The sequence below is a fragment of the Bos indicus x Bos taurus genome, chromosome 18, assembly GCF_003369695.1.
Source record: "Bos indicus x Bos taurus breed Angus x Brahman F1 hybrid chromosome 18, Bos_hybrid_MaternalHap_v2.0, whole genome shotgun sequence".
Classification (NCBI taxonomy): Eukaryota; Metazoa; Chordata; class Mammalia; order Artiodactyla; family Bovidae; genus Bos; species Bos indicus x Bos taurus.
The window spans coordinates 21,143,769-21,162,841 of record NC_040093.1 but is presented as its reverse complement, the minus strand read 5'-3'; the positions used below and the strand labels follow the sequence as shown (position 1 = coordinate 21,162,841).

At 40.3% G+C, this 19,073-nt stretch overlaps 1 protein-coding gene across 2 annotated transcripts in view; it reads left to right on the top strand.

Moving 5' to 3' along the window:
* KIAA0355 (KIAA0355 ortholog) overlaps positions 1–19,073 on the top strand; it is an 84,867-nt gene that overhangs the window by 19,883 nt on the left and 45,911 nt on the right. For both annotated transcript variants that reach the window (XM_027515968.1, XM_027515969.1), the window contains exon 2: positions 12,000–13,288. In XM_027515968.1, the coding sequence (XP_027371769.1) occupies positions 12,794–13,288 (495 nt within the window). In that variant the 5' untranslated portion in view covers positions 12,000–12,793. The remainder of the gene's footprint in view (positions 1–11,999; positions 13,289–19,073) is intronic.

Below are 19,073 nucleotides of genomic sequence, written 5' to 3'. Positions count from 1 at the left end.
ACTATGACTAAAATGGTTTTGTTAGAAGCAATTATGATATAAGCAGACGTTTTCATTGAATTGTCCAGCCAGCCCCTTGATTCTAATATATAGAATCATTTATCACATGGAGGTGGAAGTCCCTTTCTGGGTTTTTGAATGAATAGGAATGTTGATGAAATACACAAGTTGCCATAAGTAGTGTTTATATAGTCTGCATCTTCAGATGTCCTCATCCTTGTGACTTTCAGCAGGTTTTCAGCTGACCAGTTTTGTTCTCAAATTATAATATATGTCTAGAACCACTTGAGAATCTTGTAAAAAATGCATATTTTTTTCTGCTCCTAATCCCAAAGATAGATTCTTTAGATTTGGATTGTACCCCAGGAATCAGCATTTTAACAGTCATTCCATTAAGAGGGATATTCTGATTCTTATGTCAGAGAAGGAAGTCCTTAAGCTACGGTTGGCTTTTTCCTTTCAACCTAGTCCAGCGAGGTTAATGTTAATATGGGATCTTATCAAAAATTGCTTAAAATTTTCCATTCTTTTTTTTTTTTTCGCCATTCTTAATAACATGTTCAGTGGGCATTATAACCACTCCTTGAACACTGATGTGACATATAGACAGCCTTATGCTAATACAGATGCATCTTTGGTCTTTTTTTTCTCTTGGCTGGGCTGGGGCTTTGCTGCTGCACATGGGCTTTCTCTAGTTGTGGTGAGCAGGCTTTTCTCGTTGCGGTGGTTTCTCTTGTTGGGGAGCAGGGGCTCTAGGGTGCATGGCTTCAGTAGTTTCGGTGCATGGGCTTAGTTGCTCCTCGGCATGTGGGATCTTCCTGAACCAGGGATCGAACCCGTGTCCCCTGCCTTGGCACGTGGAGTCTTAACCTCTGGACTACTAGGGAAGTCCTGCACCTTTGGTCTTTAACAATTCAATTATGATGCTCATGACCTGAGGACCACACCTTCAGAATATAGGTGCACAGGCTGTGATATGGATTCAGAGGATCCAATATGGAGATTCCCTGGTGCTTCAGTGATTAGGAACCCAGTGCTTCCCCTGTAGGGGGCACAGGTTCAATCCTTGGTCGGGGAACTAAGATCCCACAAGCCAAATGGCATGGCCAACGAACAACCAACAAACAAATTAAAAAGTAAGCAAAAATAAAAAATCACTAAGGGTCCAGTATGTATTTCTCTCTGGTTCCCTGGAATGTGTTAACTTGAGCCTTTGTCCTCCCCTGTTTGGTATCTGCTGGACCAACCCTAGATGCAGTTTTGATGATGTCACCTGCTGCCTCCAGCTCTATGTAGCCTTCTTCTGTTGGGAAGGGAAGGGAAGCACGGAGAGTGTGAACGGCCGGTGGTTCTTCACCTGGGACTCCAAATCCAAAACTGAAGGAAAACTCTGGTGTTTTGGATACATGTTTGACTATGGAGTGTTTTGTCATCAGTTTCTAAAAGGAATCTGTGACCTTTCCCTCCCCACCTCCTTCTACTTCCCAACTCTGCATACATACACACAACAGAGAGCCGTGTCCTAGAGCAGCCTATGTGAGAGTCACCTGGCCTCTAGACAGCAGTTGTAGGGACACCAAATTGCAAAACAGTCTCTACTCTGTGGAATCAGAATTGCTCTTCATCATCTGGTAAAAACTGCAAGCCACAGCTGTGCTGGGTGGCCAACTGGCCAGCTGTATTGCTTAACTAATATTCCATGTGTCCCCCTACATTTCCCAGTTTATCTTGCAGTTACATTAGCACATGTGACTAATTCTGACCAAAAGGAAGTGATGTGTGCCACTTATGTTGGGAAGTGATGTGTGTCACTTATATTGGGAAGTGATGTGTGTCACTTACACTGGGAGGCAGTGAAGAGTGGATATGGGTTTCTTTTCTTGTGCTAAGGTGACTGTGGAAAGTACAAGTTCCAGTGATGTCCCTACAAGCTGAAGGGCTGCCAGACCCTCACTGAATGTTATGTGAGCAAGAAATAAATCATCTTAGGTTAGGCCACTCCTTTCAGGATTTGTTCCTGTAGCATAGCTTAACAAGGATAGTGCTGAATAGAACACTTCCATATGCATTTAGAGTTCTGGCAGTAAAGATGTAGGTACTATGCAGTCTAGTGCAGGACATTTAGTACTTTGAGATCTTTTTCCTTCATCTGAATTGAAAGGTATCCCTGGAAAACTTTTTTTTTGTTGTTGTTGTGGCATGCAGGATCTTAGTTCCCCGACCAGGGATTGAACCCATGCTGCCTGCATTGGGAGCTTGGAATCTTTTTTTTTAATGTAGATTTTGTCACTTTAAAAAATTATTTATTTATTTATTTATTTTTGGTTGTACTGAGACTTTGTTGCTGCACGGGCTTTTCTCTAGTTGTGGAGAGTGGGAGCTGCTCTCCAGCTGTGATACACAGGCTTCTCATGGCAGTGGCTTCTCTTGTTGAGGAGCACAGGCTGTAGGGCACATGGGCTTAGCAGTTGTGGCTCCTGGGCTCTAGAGCGCATGCTCAGTAGTTGTGGTGCAGAGGCTTTGTTGCTCCAAGGCGTGTGGGATCTTCCTGGATCAAGGATCAAACCCATGTCTCCTGCATTGGCATGTGGATTCTTTATCACAGCCACCAGGGAAGTCCTGAGCTTGGAGTCTTAATCACTGGACTGCAAGGGCAGTCCCCCAAACTTATTTTTTATTATGTACCTTTTGCTGTTAAATGAGAAGTTACATAGGGAAAATAACAGCCTTGTTGAGATATAATTCACATACCATATGTGTTATAGTATATTCAGAGTTGTTCAGCAGTCACACTATCTAACTTCAAAACCTTGTTATTACCCTGAAAAGAAACCCTGTACTCATTAGCAGTGACTCTCCATTGCATAAATCTACTTGTTTCTATGGATCTTCCTATTCTGGGCATTACGTATCAGTCAGGGTATATAATACGTAGCTTCTTGTGTCTGGCTTCTCTTGCACTTAGTACAGTGTTTTCAAAATCTGTCCATGTTTTATAATAGCATGTATCAGTACTTCATTCCTTTATATGTGCATAATACATATTTAATGTTCCATTGTATATGCCACATTTTATTTGTTCATGAATCAGTTGATAAGAGATTTGTGTTGTTTCTTTTTTTTTTTTTGATTATTTTGAATAATTCTGCTGTGAACATCAATGTGTAGGTTTTTGTGTGAATTTATATTTTTCCTCTCTTGAATATATACATTGGAGTGGAATTGCTGGGTCATGTGGTAACACTGTAGTTATTTTGAGGAGCTGCCAAACTGTTTCCCAAAGTGCTATACTTTTTACAATCCTACCAGGAATGTATGAGGGTTCCAGTTTCTCTACATTCTCACCAACACTTGTTATTGTGTGTCTTTTTGATTAAAGTAATCATCTTTGATGAAGCAGCTATATGCAAACCAGTCAGTGAGATATTAATGTGTATTTTAACTTGTTAAGTTGTTCTTTAAGCAGTTGTAATATCTACTGGCATTTTTATAAAAATATTCACCATGAGCTTAGCACTAAAATAAAAAGTGTAATGAACAATAACAATTTCTCTGCTTGCTTAGTGTTTACAGATTTTATGTTTAAAATAATGGATTCTAGAAGAGGGAAAAAGGGAGTAGATGATTCTCCAAATGTAATTGTTGTCTCTCTTTTTAAAAAATTAATTTATTTCTTGGCTCTGCTGGGTCTCCGTTGCTTTTCTTGGATTTTCTCTATTTGTGGCAAGTCGGGGATCTCTCTAGTTGTGATGCTCGGGCTTCTCATTGTGGTGGCTTCTCTTGTGGAGCACAGGCTCTAGGCACGTGGGCTTAAGCAGTTGTGGCACACAGACTCAGTATTTGCAGCTCACGGGCCCTAGAGCATGGATTCAATATTTGTGGTGCATGGGCTTAGTTGCTCTGCAGCATGGGAATTTTCCTGGACCAGGGATCGAACTTGTGTCCCCTGCACTGGCAAATGGATTCTTACCCACTGCACCACCAGGCAAGTCTATACTTGTTCTCTTAAAGCATAAATTTGTCTTTATAAATTATGTACTTCTAATTTGTCAGATGGATTATACCTTAAATAAATAAGCTTGAGCCTTTTAAAATCACAATGAAATCCTGAAAGGTTGTCCAAAATGAAGTAGTTGAATTGTTACATTAAATATATCCTGGAGTTCACTACTTAAAGGAGCTTCTATGTATCTTTTAAGATGGTCAGTAACCCTCTGATTATTTGTTTCATAGATTGATGTTTTTGTTTATTTTTAAGAAGAGGAGTACCCCATTATGTTGGGAATACAAGTGTTTGAAGTAGTATTATGTACATAGTTGATCCTCACATAGATGCTCACAAATCTCAGATCCTGTGTTTGCAGATTAGCTTAGTGGCTACAATTTATTTGCAACATAAAATAAATACTTGCAGAGCTCTTGTGGTCAGTTGTAGACATGTGCAAAGTGGCAAAAAATTTGAATTGCCCAACATGCACACCCCCAGCTGGGGTTGAACAGGGTGATGGTCTGCCTTCTCATTTCAGCTCTCAGACTATAAGCAAGTATTCTTTTCATAGTCTCTTAAGTGCCACATTTTTTGCATTTTTATACTTTTTGTTGGCAGTTTCACTGTTTAAAATGGCCCCTAAGTATATTGCTGAAATGCTCTCTAGTGTTCCTAAGTCCAGGAAGGCTGTGATGTACCTAACAGAGAAAATCCATGTGTTTGATGAGCTTGATTAGGTATGAGTTATATTGCTATTGCCTGTGAGTTCAGTGTTAATGAATCAACAATATATGTTAACTAAGGTATCTGTAAATAGAAACATAAGACAAGGTTATATGTTAATTGGTTGGTGACAATGTTTTCACCAGACATTTATGGGATCTTAACTTTGCATGTATGTCTTCTAAGAGTACTGATTTAATATTTGCTAATTCAGTGTTCATAGCAACCTTACATAACTACAGAGTCAACTTATGTAATGAGTTGTTTTTCTCTTGTTGCTTTCAAGAGTCTCTCTTTAGCTTTCGACATTGCATTATAATGTGTCTACACTGAATTCTTTTTTTAGTTTATCCTACTTGGAGTTTGTTGAGCTTCATAAATGTATAGATTCATGTGCTTTTCATCAAATTTGAGAAATTTGGGAACTTTATTTCTTCAAATTCAGACTTAAATTGAAGAAAGTAGGGAAAAACCATTAGACCATTCAGGTATGGTCTAAATCAAATTCCTTATAATTATACTGTGGAAGTGACAAATAGATTCAAGGGATTAGATCTGATAGACAGAGTGCCTGAAGAACTATGGACATAGGTTTGTGACATTGTACAGGAGGCAGTGATCAAGACCATCCCCAAGAAAAATAAATGCAAAACAGTTGTCTGAGGAGGCCTTACAAATAGCTGAAAAAAGAAGAGAAGCTAAAGGTAAAGGAGGAAAGGAAAGATATACCCATTTGAATTTAGAGTTCCAAAGAATAGCAAGGAGAGATAAGAAAGCCTTCCTCAGTGATCAATGCAAAGAAATAGAGGAAAACAATAGAATGGGAAAGACTAGAGATCTCTTCAAGAAAATTAGAGACACCAAGGGAATATTTCATGCAAAAATGGGAACAATAAAGGACAGAAATGGTATGGACCTAACAGAAGCAGAAGATAGTAAGAAGAGGTGGCAAGAATACACAGAAGTATATAAAAAAGATCTTCATGACCCAGATAATCACAATGGTGTGATCACCCACCTAGAGCCAGACATCCTGGAATGGGAAGTCAAGTGGGTCTTAGGAAGCATCACTACAAAGAAAGCCAGTGGAGGTGATGGAACTCCAGTTGAGCTATTTCAAATCCTAAAAGATGATGCTATGAAAGTGCCGCACTCAATATGCCAGCAAATTTGGAAAACTCATCAGTAGCCACAAGACTGGAAAAGGTGAGTTTTCATTACAATCCCAAAGAAAGGCAATGCCAAAGAATGCTCAAACTACCGCACAATTGCACTCATCTCACACGCTAGCAAAGTAATGCTCAAAATTCTCCAAGCCAAGCTTCAACAGTATGTGAACTGTCAACTTCCAGATGTTCAAGCCGGATTTAGAAAAGGCAGAGGAACCAGAGATCACATTGCCAACATCCATTAGGTCATAGAAAAAGCAAGAGAGTTCCAGCAAAACATCTGCTTTATTGACTACGCCAAAGCCTTTGACTGTGTGGATCACAACAAACTGTGGAACATTCTGAAAGAGATGGGAATACATGACCACCTTACCTCCTTCCTGAGAAATCTGTGTATGCAGGTCAAGAAGTAACAGTTAGAACTAACTGGACATGGAACAACGGACTGGTTCCAAATCGGGAAAGGAGTACATCAAGACTATATATTGTCACCCTGCTTATTTAACTTATATGCAGAGTACATCATGAGAAACACTGGGCTGGATGAAGCACAAGCTGGAATCAAGAGTCCCAGGAAAAATTTCAATAACCTCATACATGCAGATGACACCACCCTTATGGCAGAAAGTGAAGAAGAACTGAAGAGCCTCTTGATCAAAGTGAAAGAGGAGAGTGAAAAAGCTGGCTTAAAACTCAACATTCAGAAAACTAAGATCATGGCATCCGCTCCCATCACTTTGTGGCAAATAGATGGGGAAAACATGGAAACAGTGAGAGATTTTATTTTGGGGGCTCCACAATCACTTCAGACAGTGACTGCAACCATGAAATTAAAAGATGCTTGCTCCTTGGAAGAAAAGCTATGACCAACCTAGACAGCATATTGAAAAGCAGAGCCATTACTTTGCCAACAAAGGTCTATCTAGTCAAAACTATGGTTTTTCCTGTAGTCCTGTCTGGATGTGAGAGTTGGACTATAAAGAAAGCTGAGCACCGAAGAATTGATACTTTTGAACTGTGATGTTGGAGAAGACTCTTGAGAGTCCCTTGGACTGCAAGGAGATCAAATCAGTCAATCCTAAAGGAAATCAGTCCTGAATATTCGTTGGAAGGACTGATGCTGAAGCTGAAACGCCAATATTTTGGCCACCTGATGCGAAGAACTTATTGGAAAAGACCCTGATGCAGGGAAAGATTGAAGGCAGGAGGAGAAGGGCATGACAGAGGATGAGATGGTGGGATGGCATCACCGACTTGATGAACATGAGTTTGAGCAAGCTCTGGGAGTTGGTGATGGACAGGGAAGCCTGCAGTCCACAGGGTCGCAGAGAGTCAGACACGGCTGAGCGCCTGAACTGAACTGATTTCTTCAAATACTTTTTTTGTGCCTTTCTCCCTCTCTTCTTCTGTGATGCTGGTATTCTTGGTGGTGTCCCACAGTCTCTGAGAGTTTTATCTTCCTGTTTCTCAGTCTAGATAATCTCAATTGGTTAATCTTTAATTTCACTGATTCCTGTTTATATCTGCTGTTAAGCCCTTAATTTTTTTATATCAGTTATTATATTTTTCAACTCCAGAATTTGTTTGGTTCTGTTTTTTTTTTTTAGTAGCTTTTATTAGTATTCTGAATTTGCTGAGACATCATTCTCATATTTTTCTTTAATTCTTTTTTCCTTTTTAATGATTTTTTTAAACTTGAGGTATAGTTGTGCAACCATCACCACCATCTAATTCTAGAATGTCTTTATCATCTCAAAAAAAAAAAAAAAAAAACTGTATTAATTGATAACCACTCCCCATTTCCTTCCTCTCCTTCGGTCCTGGCAACTACTGATCTACTTTTTTCTGTCTCTCTGCATTTGATTTATATGACTGTTTCGTGTTAGTGGAATCTCACATTATCTGGCCTTCTGTCTCTGGCTTCTTTCTCTTACCATAATGTCTTTGAGGTTCAGTCACACTGTAGCGTTTATCAGTGTGCTCAGTCACTGAGTTGTGGCCAACTTTTTGCGACCCCATGAACTGTAGCCTGCCAGGGCCCTCTGTCCATGGAATTTTCCAGGCAAGAATACTGGAGTGGGTTGCCATTTCCTTCTCCAAGCATTTATCAATGTTTCATTCATTTTTTATGGTTGAATAATATCCATTGTATGGCTGTAACACATTTTGTTTATTCATTCTTCAGTTGATAGACTTGGGTTGTTCCACTTTTGGGCTATTGTGAATAATGATGCTATGGACATTCATGTGTAATTTTTTTTTTTTTTAATGAACTGATGTTTTTCAGTTTTCTTGGGTATATGCTTAAGAGTGGAATTGCCTGGTCTCAATGGCAACTCTCTGTTTAACGTTTTGAGGCACTGCCAAACTGTTTTTCACAGTTGCAGCATCATTTCACATTCTTACCAGCAACTTAGGAGGGTTCCGGTTTCTCCACATTCTCACCCACACTTATTTTCTGTTTTGTTTTTTGCTTGTTTTTACTGTAGTCATGCTAGCATGTGTGAAGTGATATCTTACTGTGATTTATTTGTTTTTCCCTAGTGACTATCCATGTTGGGCATCATTTGATTTGCTTATTGGCTAGTTGTATGTCTTTCAAGAAGCATCTGTTCATATAATTTGCCCACATTTTACTAGGTTATTTGTCTTTTAAAAAATTTTTTTAAAGTTCTTTTTATATTCTGGATACTAGACCCTTAACAGATACATGATTTTCCATTATTTTTGCCCATGCTGTGGGTTGTCTTTTCACCTTGGTAGTAACCTTTGATGCACAAATATTTTTAGTTTTGATGAAGTCCAGCTTATCTATTTTTTCTTTTATTGTTTGTGTTTTAAGATGTCATGTCCAAGAAACCATTGCCTAATCTAAGATCACAAAAATTTGCACCTATATTTTCTTTTAAGAGCTTTAAAATTTTTAGTTCTAACATTGAGGTCTTTGACCCATTTTGAGTTACTTTTTGTTTATAATATAAGAGAGGGGTTCTTATTCATATTTTTTTTTTTTTTGCATGAGGATATCTAGTTGTCCCATCATCATTTATTGAAAAGACTGTTCTTTCTCAACTGAATGGTTTTGCGCCCTTGTCTAAAATTAGCTGAGCATAGGTGTCTAGGTTTATTCCAAACTCTCAATCGCATTCCATTTATATATATGTCTTTCCTTATCCTAGAGCTCTGCTGCCTTTATTACTGTAGCTTTACACCTAGGTTTCCAAATTAGGAAGTGTGAGTCCTCTGACGTCTTGGTTTCAGTACTTGGTAGGTCTTGGGTCTCTTGCACTTCCATATGCATTTTAGGATCAACTTGCCTGTTTCTGTGGAAAAGGTTCAAATTTTGATAGAGACTGCATTGAATTTGCAGATGAATTTGGTGAAGTAGTATATTTAAGCATTACTAGTTTCATCTACGTAAACTTTGAAAGCATGCAAAGGGGAAAAAGTTTAATGTTTATGATGTTTATTAAAAAATTGAGTGTGTGGGCCTTACTTGACCTTCTTGAATCATCTGGCAGAGGAATGGGGGTGGACTCTCAGAGCCAGGAGCACCAGTGTGCAACACACAACAAAGAAGCGTGTTCCTTAGGGCTTTTCAAGACTCACTGTGGCCAGTTCAAGGTGATAGTTTTCCTTCACAGAGCACACAGTTTCTATGTGAGCAGCCTTCCATCCTTCAGCACTCCTGCTGAGTGTTTCTCTTGTCCTTCTGAATTTGTACAGCCACACTGGTAACAGTGGAACACTTGAGTAGGGATAGATGTGATTGCCTTATTGTATGTAATTAATTTGAAAAATGAACATTTGGGAACATATTTCTTACATATAGCTGTTTGATATCTCATTTCTTGAAAAGTTTATGAGAGTTTTTAAGAGTCAAAATTCTCTTGAACACAGAGCTACAAACGGTGCTAGTTTAATTGGATTTATATGCTAGCCGGGTTAGGCTTGTACTTTTAGAGTATGTGTTTGTATTCACAACACTTTTCTCATCTCTTGCTCTTACAACCTGTCTACCTTCCTGGGTTCCTAATGAAATTGTAGAATCATAAAGAAGGCATGGTAATTGGCTATATAATGAATGAAAAGATGGTTGTTATTTAGTCACTCAATCATGTCTGATTCTGTGACCCCATGAACTGCAGCACACCAGGCTTCCGTGTCCTCCACTGTCTCCTGAAATTTGTTCAAACTCATGTGCATTGAATCGGTGATGTCATGGTATGACATATTTATTTTTATCTACCAAAAAAGCAAAGTGGAAAGAAAGAAAATCTAGTTATCAATAAGTAGTTCAGTTCAGTCGCTCAGTCGTGTCTGACTCTTTGCAACCCCATGAATTGCAGCACGCCAGGCCTCCCTGTCCATCACCAACTCCCGGAGTTCACTCAGACTCACGTCCATCAAGTCAGTGATGCCATCCAGCCATCTCATCCTCTGTCGTCCCCTTCTCCTCCTGCCCCCAATCCCTCCCAGCATCAGAGTCTTTTCTAATGCGTCAACTCTTCGCATGAGGTGGCCAAAGTACTGGAGTTTCAGCTTTAGCATCATTCCCTCCAAAGAAATCCCAGGGCTGATCTCCTTCAGAATGGACTTCAAGAGAACACCACAGTTCAAAAGCGTCAATTCTTTGGCGCTCAGCTTTCTTTACAGTCCAACTCTCACATCCATACATGACCACTGGAAAAACCATAGCCTTGACTAGATGGACCTTTGTTGGCAAAGTAATGTCCCTGCTTTTCAATATGCTATCTAGGTTGGTCGTAACTTTTCTTCCAAGGAGTAAGGGTCTTTTAATTTCATGTCTGCAGTCACCATCTGCAGTGATTTTGGAGCCCCCCAAAATAAAGTCTGACACTGTTTCCACTGTTTCCCCATCTGTTTCCCATGAAGTGATGGGACCAGATGCCATGATCTTCATTTTCTGAATGTTGAGTTTTAACCCAACTTTTTTACTTTCCTCTTTCACTTTCATCAAGAGGCTTTTTAGTTCCTCTTCACTTTCTGCCATAAGGGTGGTGTCATCTGCATATCTGAGGTTATTGATATTTCTCCCAGCAATCTTGATTCCAGCTTGTGTTTCTTCCAGCCCAGCATTTCTCATGATGTACTCTGCATATAAGTTAAATAAGCAGGGTGACAATATACAGCCTTGACATACCAAACTATATACAGACATCATGTAGACTACATATGTCATTCAATAAAATATATTTGAACTATTTTTGTTTGAGAGAGCAGATCGTTAAGGCAAGTGTAAACCTAATGAGCTGTGGAGGGAGAATCACACTGCTTCACTATTGTAGGTTCAGAAATGACAACCAGAGATATTTAGACCTTGCTTTTTGCACCTATCTAGAGCCAGGGGTTGTGTAGAAGCCTCCCCAGGGTGTAGGAACTAGCACAGCCTCCTAGACTTTCCTTCGATCATCTAGAGGGGAAATTGGTACTGGATGAGGATGAGAAGCAAACCTGCCAGCCACTCACTTCTCCAGACTCTGTCTTTCTGATGCTGCACTTCGGCCGACCTGGGTATCCTGAACAGACCTAAAGTCATCCTGCTTCAGGGTCTTTGCTGTGGTAGTCCTTTCACCTGATGAGCCCTGGCCATCACTCTTTCACTTATCAAAACCTGGCGTACAATCATGGCCTATCTCCTTAAGGTAGAGTAACATTTTCCTCATAACAACCTTGATTTCTCAGTCTTTTGCTCATCGCTCCATTTCCCAATCCCCCTTAAGGTTTTGTGAGTGCTGTACTTGTCAACAGTCCCAGTCGGGTACTCTCATAATCCTCTTGTGGATTTGTGAGCTCTTTGAGGAAAAAACAAGGGAATGCCAAACACAAACATTAGTCCAGGCCCCGCGCGATGTGTCACTTGTCAGCATGAACTTTGAAGCGGTTTGTGTGGAATCAAACTTTTTTGTTGTGTTATTTTTGTACTACAACTTGAGGAATTTTCTAACCATCATCATATCGTAGTTCTACTCTTTTATAACATTTCTTATTCATTTGGAGCCCATCTTTGTGGATGATAGCGTTTCAGGAGTTAATGTTCTAGAATTACTCACTGTCCTATAACTCTCCTAATTCTATCTTATTTTCCCCCCTCACAGGAAATGACTTAGAAGCCTTACAAGTACATCTGTGCATTCTTGCTTCAGACTTTACAATTGAGGGCCAACCCAGTCTGGAAGCACCTCTTATTAATGTTACAAGGAAACCGCTACCTCAGCAAACAAAAGGAAAGAAGAAGACTTATAATAACAAATGCCTTTTTTTTGAAGGAAAAAAAACTTGTTTTCAGAAAATATTAAAGGAAATTTGGAAATTTTTCGCATTTAGAAGAAGCTTTACAGGTAAATGGATTTGGCAGGCAGGCTCTGTCAAAATTCTGCAGATTTGATCTTCCTTCCTAAGGACTTAGTGTGAAGTGATTCTGTACTGCTTTTTAAATTGCTGTTGATCAGCTTGTGGGTTTTTGGGTTCTCACTTTTCTGGTATATTGAAGATACATTATATTACATTTTTTAAAGTTAAGTTATTTTTCTGCCATTGTAAATACAAGTATCAAAATATTCTTGCAAAGCAGTTCTCAGTAAACATTTTTCTCAGCAACCATATCTTTTTATTAAGAGGGTGGAATGCTAACAGTTCTTATATAGCATTTTGGACACACTTATTTTTTGTCAGAGGTCCTGCTTCCACTGAAAATATTAACTATATAAACTTCTTGTCCTTTTCACGTCGACATTGGATCACATGGTCACCTGCCTCATGGAAATGCCTTTTTTAAAACTTAGATTTGCAGAACTCCACTATTTTTATACCTAGCCACGGTTTTAGGAAGAAAGAAAAAGGAATTGGAACCCTGACCCTCTCCCGGTCACTGGGACAGTCCCCTTCCCGCATGTATTGCTGCAGTGCCCAGGACAGTAAAATGGACTACAAGCGGCGCTTCCTGCTTGGCGGGTCCAAGCAGAAGGTGCAGCAGCACCAGCAGTACCCAATGCCCGAGCTGGGCCGAGCACTGAGTGCTCCCCTGGCATCTACGGCCACCACCACCCCCCTGGGCAGTCTGACCGCTGCAGGCAGCTGCCACCACGCCATGCCCCACTCCACTCCCATTGCCGACATCCAGCAGGGCATCTCCAAGTACCTGGACGCCCTCAACGTCTTCTGCCGTGCCAGTACTTTCCTCACAGATCTCTTCAGCACTGTGTTCAGGAACTCTCACTACTCCAAGGCAGCCATGCAGCTCAAAGATGTGCAGGAGCACGTCATGGAAGCAGCCAGTCGGCTGACTTCAGCCATCAAGCCCGAGATTGCCAAGATGCTGATGGAACTTAGTGCTGGGGCTGCGAACTTGACAGATCAGAAGGAATTCAGTCTCCAGGACATTGAGGTAGAGTATCTTCTCTGTCATACTTGGGTTGGAAAGTGTATTCCAGAGGTAAGTGAGAATGTTGTTTTTGTTTTTTCTCAAATCACTGAAATGATGGTCTTCGTCCTCTTTCCATTGATACTGTGTTCTTGTGAAAAAAAATTTTTTTTGCATGCCAGGTTTTTAATTGCTTTCATTTAAAATTAAGTAGGATAAAAGATTATTAAATGAATCAGCCTAGATTTTCTTTAAATTTTCAACTTGGAACTTAATTTCCAAGTAACATGCTGTTACAGTGATGTGATGTGATGTGATAGTCATTCGGTCGTGTCCGACTCTTGCGACCCCATGGATTGTAGACCGCCAGGCTCCTCTGTCCATGGGATCTCCCAGGCAAGGATACTGGAGTGGGTTGCCATTTCCTTCTCCAGGGGATAAAGTACACAGTAGGGACTGAGAATTCTAAATGTGATTATAAAGATTTATTTGTGAATTGTCATTATATAGACCCGTTGGTTTAATGTAGCAAGTTCTACACATGTTTACAGGATAAAGGTATTTTTCCAGTTCTGAATTTACAGTTGTTCATATTAGGATACATTTGCTTCTTATTTAGGACATTTCTTAGGTCTTTGATAGTCAAAATGAAATATTCTCCCCTTTTCAGGGCTTTAGATTATAAAATTGGAATATGAATTTCATTCAGAATAAAGGTGATGTTTTTCCTTCCTTCATTTAGAAAATAATTGTTAAACTGTCATCTGGTAAATTCGCTTCACTGCTAGATTTTTAAAATTATTTTTAGTTGCTCAGAGAGTTCTTCTGAGTTTGATTTTTCCGTGTGTCCTTGTACATTTTAGCAACACATCAGAGGTTAGGTTTCTGGATGCTAGGAGGGAGAATGTTTTTTCAGCATCCCGGGGTTGTATTTGATTTTCGGAAATCACCAGTCTTCTGAACCAAATCTGATGATTGCAGTGGCTGAATAAGCTAATTTATAATGTTGTGGGTTTGGGGGGAACAAAAGCTAAGCTATTAAGTGTTATGACTCACTTTTATTGTGTTTGAAAGGCATATTGTGATTTGGAAAGCATTTCCAAGAGGAATTGTTTTGTTTTATTTTTGGCTGTGCTGGGTCTTCATTGCTGCACAGGTTTTCTCCAGCTGTGGCGAGTGGGGGCTGCTCTCTAGCTGCAGTGCGCCGACTTCTCATTGCAGTGTCTTCTCTTGTTGTGGAGCGTGGGCTCTAGGCGTGTGGGCTCAGTAGTTGTGGCACATGGACTTAGTTACTCCACGGCATGTGAGATCTTTTTGGACCTGGGGATCGAACGCATGTCTCCTGCATTGTGGATGCTTAACCACTGAACCACTGGGAAAATCCTCCAAGAGGAATTTAAAATTATATTTGAGAAGAAATAATAGTCTTGGTTTAAATCAGGCATTAGGCATCTTCACATTTTTTCTGTAGAGGGCAAATAGTAAATTTTAGGCTGTGTGGGCCACATTTGTCTCTGTCACAAATTCTTTGTTTTTTGGGTTTTTTAAAAATAACCCTTTAAAAATGTGATAACCAGTTTTCCCTTGTAGACTTGTCTATTGGACTCGATTTGGCCTATTGCTGAGTCTGCTGGTATAAATGTATACGTGTGTAATATCTTCCTTGGGTCATTCTGTTTTGAACCTATCCAAATATATTTTTATTTTCTGATTTTTTTCCTATGGTCATGGCATATATTCAGAGAAAGCATGATTTTGAAGTGTTTTTAAAAGTGGCTTGGCAAAGTTTAAAGTATTTTTTAATATTATACATGTAAATCATATATAAAGCATATTTTGAAAAAAATTGTACTTCTCAAGAGAAACTCAAGCAGTAAAATTTAACACTACTGCTCGACTTTCCCATCTCATTCCTTTTCCCGGAAGAGACCACTGTTAACTGGGTTGGTGTGTGCCATTCCAGACTACTGTGTGTACATGCACAGATACACAGCTGTGACTTTTGTTTGTTTTATGTGAAGAACCAAGTTCAACTCCCTGTGTGCTTGATTGCTGCTGGGCAGAGATGTGGCAAGAGAGCACTTAGAGACTCTGCCTTGTCTGAAACAGTTGAACAGGCCCAGACTGTTACAGCTATCATCCTATAATGGCACAACCATCATTAGCTTTATTTAGAATTTCAGGCAAGAGTGGTTTGAAAAATGAAGCCAAAGCCTCTTATTTTAACATGAACATTACTGAGCTCTTCTTCAGACCGTGCCTCCAAGTGCTGGAGGAGACAGAGCTAGGCCTCCAGGGCCACTTCCCCTCTGACCCAATGGGCCAGTGCCCTTGTTCCCCAGGACAGGACAACTAGAGAAGGATGAACTAACCCTGAGGACTTGGAGTTCAGTAATCCACTGGGTGCAGTGGCACTTAGCTGGTCCCTTCTGCTTTTCTGGGACCAGTGTGGACCATCTGAGCTGAGAAGGGGAAATATTTCTTGATGTGGTTTGGAATTTTGGCTTGACTTTCCCCATTGAAATGTGATTAGGATAGCTGGAACACTACCATGTTTTTGTGTATAATGGGCTAAACAGGCTTTCAGAGTCTAAACTGGAAACTAAGTGCTGTTGATAGGTTTTAGAATCTATGTTGTATTCTGGGTTTCAAACTGCTGACATAAAAGTAAATCCTAAAATGTGATTGCCAAATGTAGGCCTGCAGACTTAACATTTTGCTCTTTCCACAGAACAGTATTTGTTGTTTCTGGAATTTATGTACTGCCGTGGTCCCTCTCTCTCAGGATATTCACCAATTCAAATGGAATAGTTAGGCATTTTTTCCCCTGTGTTGGCTTTTAAAGATTTTATCAGCAAGGCCCAGAGACACTCTTTAGCATTTGTCCTTGGGGAAAGAATCTGTGGTCTAACATCGATGAACTTGACTGACTAGGCAAGGACCTGTGCTTGGCAGCTGAGCCTAGGACTGTGGTTGAAGAAAGCCCTGAATTCAGTGCTCAAACGCTTGACTGTTTCAAACTTGAGATAGAGTACTAGTTCCACTGTCCCACCCCTTGAGGGGCGAAAACATGCTTCTGACGCTCCCTGAGTTCAAGTCAGGTTTGGGATATGCTCACTGATTGACAGACCCTGCTGCCTGTGTCTAGGAACTGCAGTTGCTGACTGTGCTCTGGGGCAGGCAGGGTGTACATGAGTCCTGTCCTGTCTGTATTCATTAGTGACTCTGCCCCTTACTTCAGGTGGTTCACCCTCATAATCTCACTGTTAGAGAAGTAAGTTGTGAGTATTAACTAGTGCTCTTGACACTGCTTATTATGGGGCATAGAATCAGAAAATGTGGGTTTAGAAAATGACTCTGCTTCTTATTATCTGTGTGATGTCAAGCAAATCTCTAACATCTGTAAGCCTCAGTTTGCCCATCTGTAAGATGGAATTACCACCCACCTTCACAAGAGTTCTTGTGAAGATCAGAAGCAGTCAGTGTGTGAAATACTGTACCCAGTTGGTTGTCATCCCATGTGGTTATTGCTTCCAGCATGGCCTGAAAGGTGCTATTAGCCCTTCTCTGAAGTACAGAGCACAATTATGTACAGAGCCAGCATCAGAGAGGAATGTACAGCAGGTTGTTCTTCTCACCAGGAAGCTTTTAGGTGGAAAAAGTTGCCACTCCTAGGACATTTGCTTTACTTGTTTCTTTCCTGGTTCCTTAGGCAGGCCACCTCCCTTTCCCTTCTGCGTTATTGTCTCTTTGGGAGTTATAAGATGGCAATAGTATTACCTTGCTTGATGTAAAAACTGTTAGGATCTTTTCAGCATAAAAGCCCCTAGGGACCTCTTCTACCAGTAGTCACTGCTCTATTACCTTGTAACTAGAATTCCCAGATGGCGCAGTGGTAAAGAACCCACTTTGCCAGTGCAGGAGACGCAAGAGATGCAGATTCGATCCCTGGGTTGGGAAGATCCCCTGGAGTAGGAAAGGGCTAGCCACCCCAGTATTCTTGCCTGGAAAATTCCATGGACAGAGGAGCCTGTTGGGTTACAGTCCATGGGGTTGCAAAAGAGTCAGACATGACTGAGCAACTGAGCATGCATAGAATGGGGACACTCAGGGAAGGGAGTGGAGAGGGATGTGGGACACTTGCAGTAGCTAGGAATTTTTGAACAAGCCAGTTGACAGTTCAGGTGGGATTTTCACCCCTCTGGATTTATAGAAAATGTAGAGTTTACTTTGTGTATGAACTGGAATGTTGTCTAAAATGAGAAATATGATCTTAATCAAGTGCTCCGTGGGGATTCCTTTGTGTAAGTCTTGAACTATCAGTCCAGCCAAAATGAATTCAGGAAAAATATGGTTTCCCACATTGGATTTGTTCATCATATAAAGCTTTGACATCCCACAGCATTTTTTACAGGTAGACCATATGAGTCCTGCTGTCTTTATCTTTTCGAGTCTAGGGACATCTCCATTGGTGTGTTAATTCCAATGTTCCTGTTAAAGGCCAGGCTACATGAGTTGTGGCTGTGAGTTCTCTTTGGTTTTGTCTACCTCAGTTTTATTTGTCCTAAAAATCTGGTATCCTAACTGATACTGAGCCTTAGACTCATTTGCAAGCAAAACATGTAGTTCATATTAAAGAAGTATAGGCAATCCCCTAACTAGGTTTTCTATTTATTAGAAAGTCACAAATGTTAACTTCTTTTTACAAACATCTGTCACTCGTTTTAAATAAAATTACTTTTTCAGTGCAAATATATAAGTGAAAGAAGGAAACTGACTTGTAGTTCATGTGTTCATTACACAGGTATTTATATTGCACACTTTCTTTGTGCCAGGCACAGAGGAAGCAGCGGCAAACAAGACAGAAGTGCCTCCTTTCATGCAGATAGATGAGGACTGTGATCTTAGACACTTGGTTAGAAAAGGCATCAGTGAGAATGTGATATTTGAGAAAGAAACTGGGGGAGATGAAGAAGCAGGCCTTGATGATAACCAGGAAAAGAGGGTTCTGGGGAGAGGGAACAAAGCTCCTGAGGCAGGAGCAAACCTGAGTGTGTGAAGAGCAGTGAGGGTCTGTCGTGGCTGAAACAGTGAGTGAAACGGACACGAGGGGTGAGGTCAGACAGGTAAAGAGGTCATCCTCTGCAGGGAGGATGAGAGGAGGGCAGCAAGACGAAGTGATGACACCTCTCGCCTTGCTTTCTTCACCACTTGGGAGCTCTGGGGCTCTGGTTTCACAATGGGGCCTCAGTATTGATACGGGGTTCCCAAGAGTTGTATGCCTTTAAAGGGATGTATTTTATATCTTCCAGCATTTTTAATGACTTTCCAAGTACAGTATCCCTCAGCACCTGCAGGAGATTGGTTCTAGAACCCCCTGTACAGAAATCTGAAGATTCTCAAGTCCCTTATATGAAATGGCATAATATTTATACAGAACCTACACACATTCCCATGTGTAATTTAAATAATCTCTAGATTATTTATAAAACTTAATACAGTTTAAATGCAGTGTTAATAGTTGTTAAATTCAGTGTAAATGCTATCTAATAGTTGCCTGCATGGTAGATTCAAGTTTTGCTTTTTGGAACTTTCTGGAGTATTTTCCCCTGAATATTTTTGACCTGTAGTTGGTTGAATCTGCACACGTGGACCTTGCAAATCAGAGAACCCCCTGTATCACCATATTATAAATAGACTTTAAATCAAGTCTTTATGTAATTGCACCTTGGCTTTCAGTTCTGTGCATTGACAGATATCTTTTCTATACTGTGTACCTATGAATCTGTTTGAAATAATTTATTTGTGA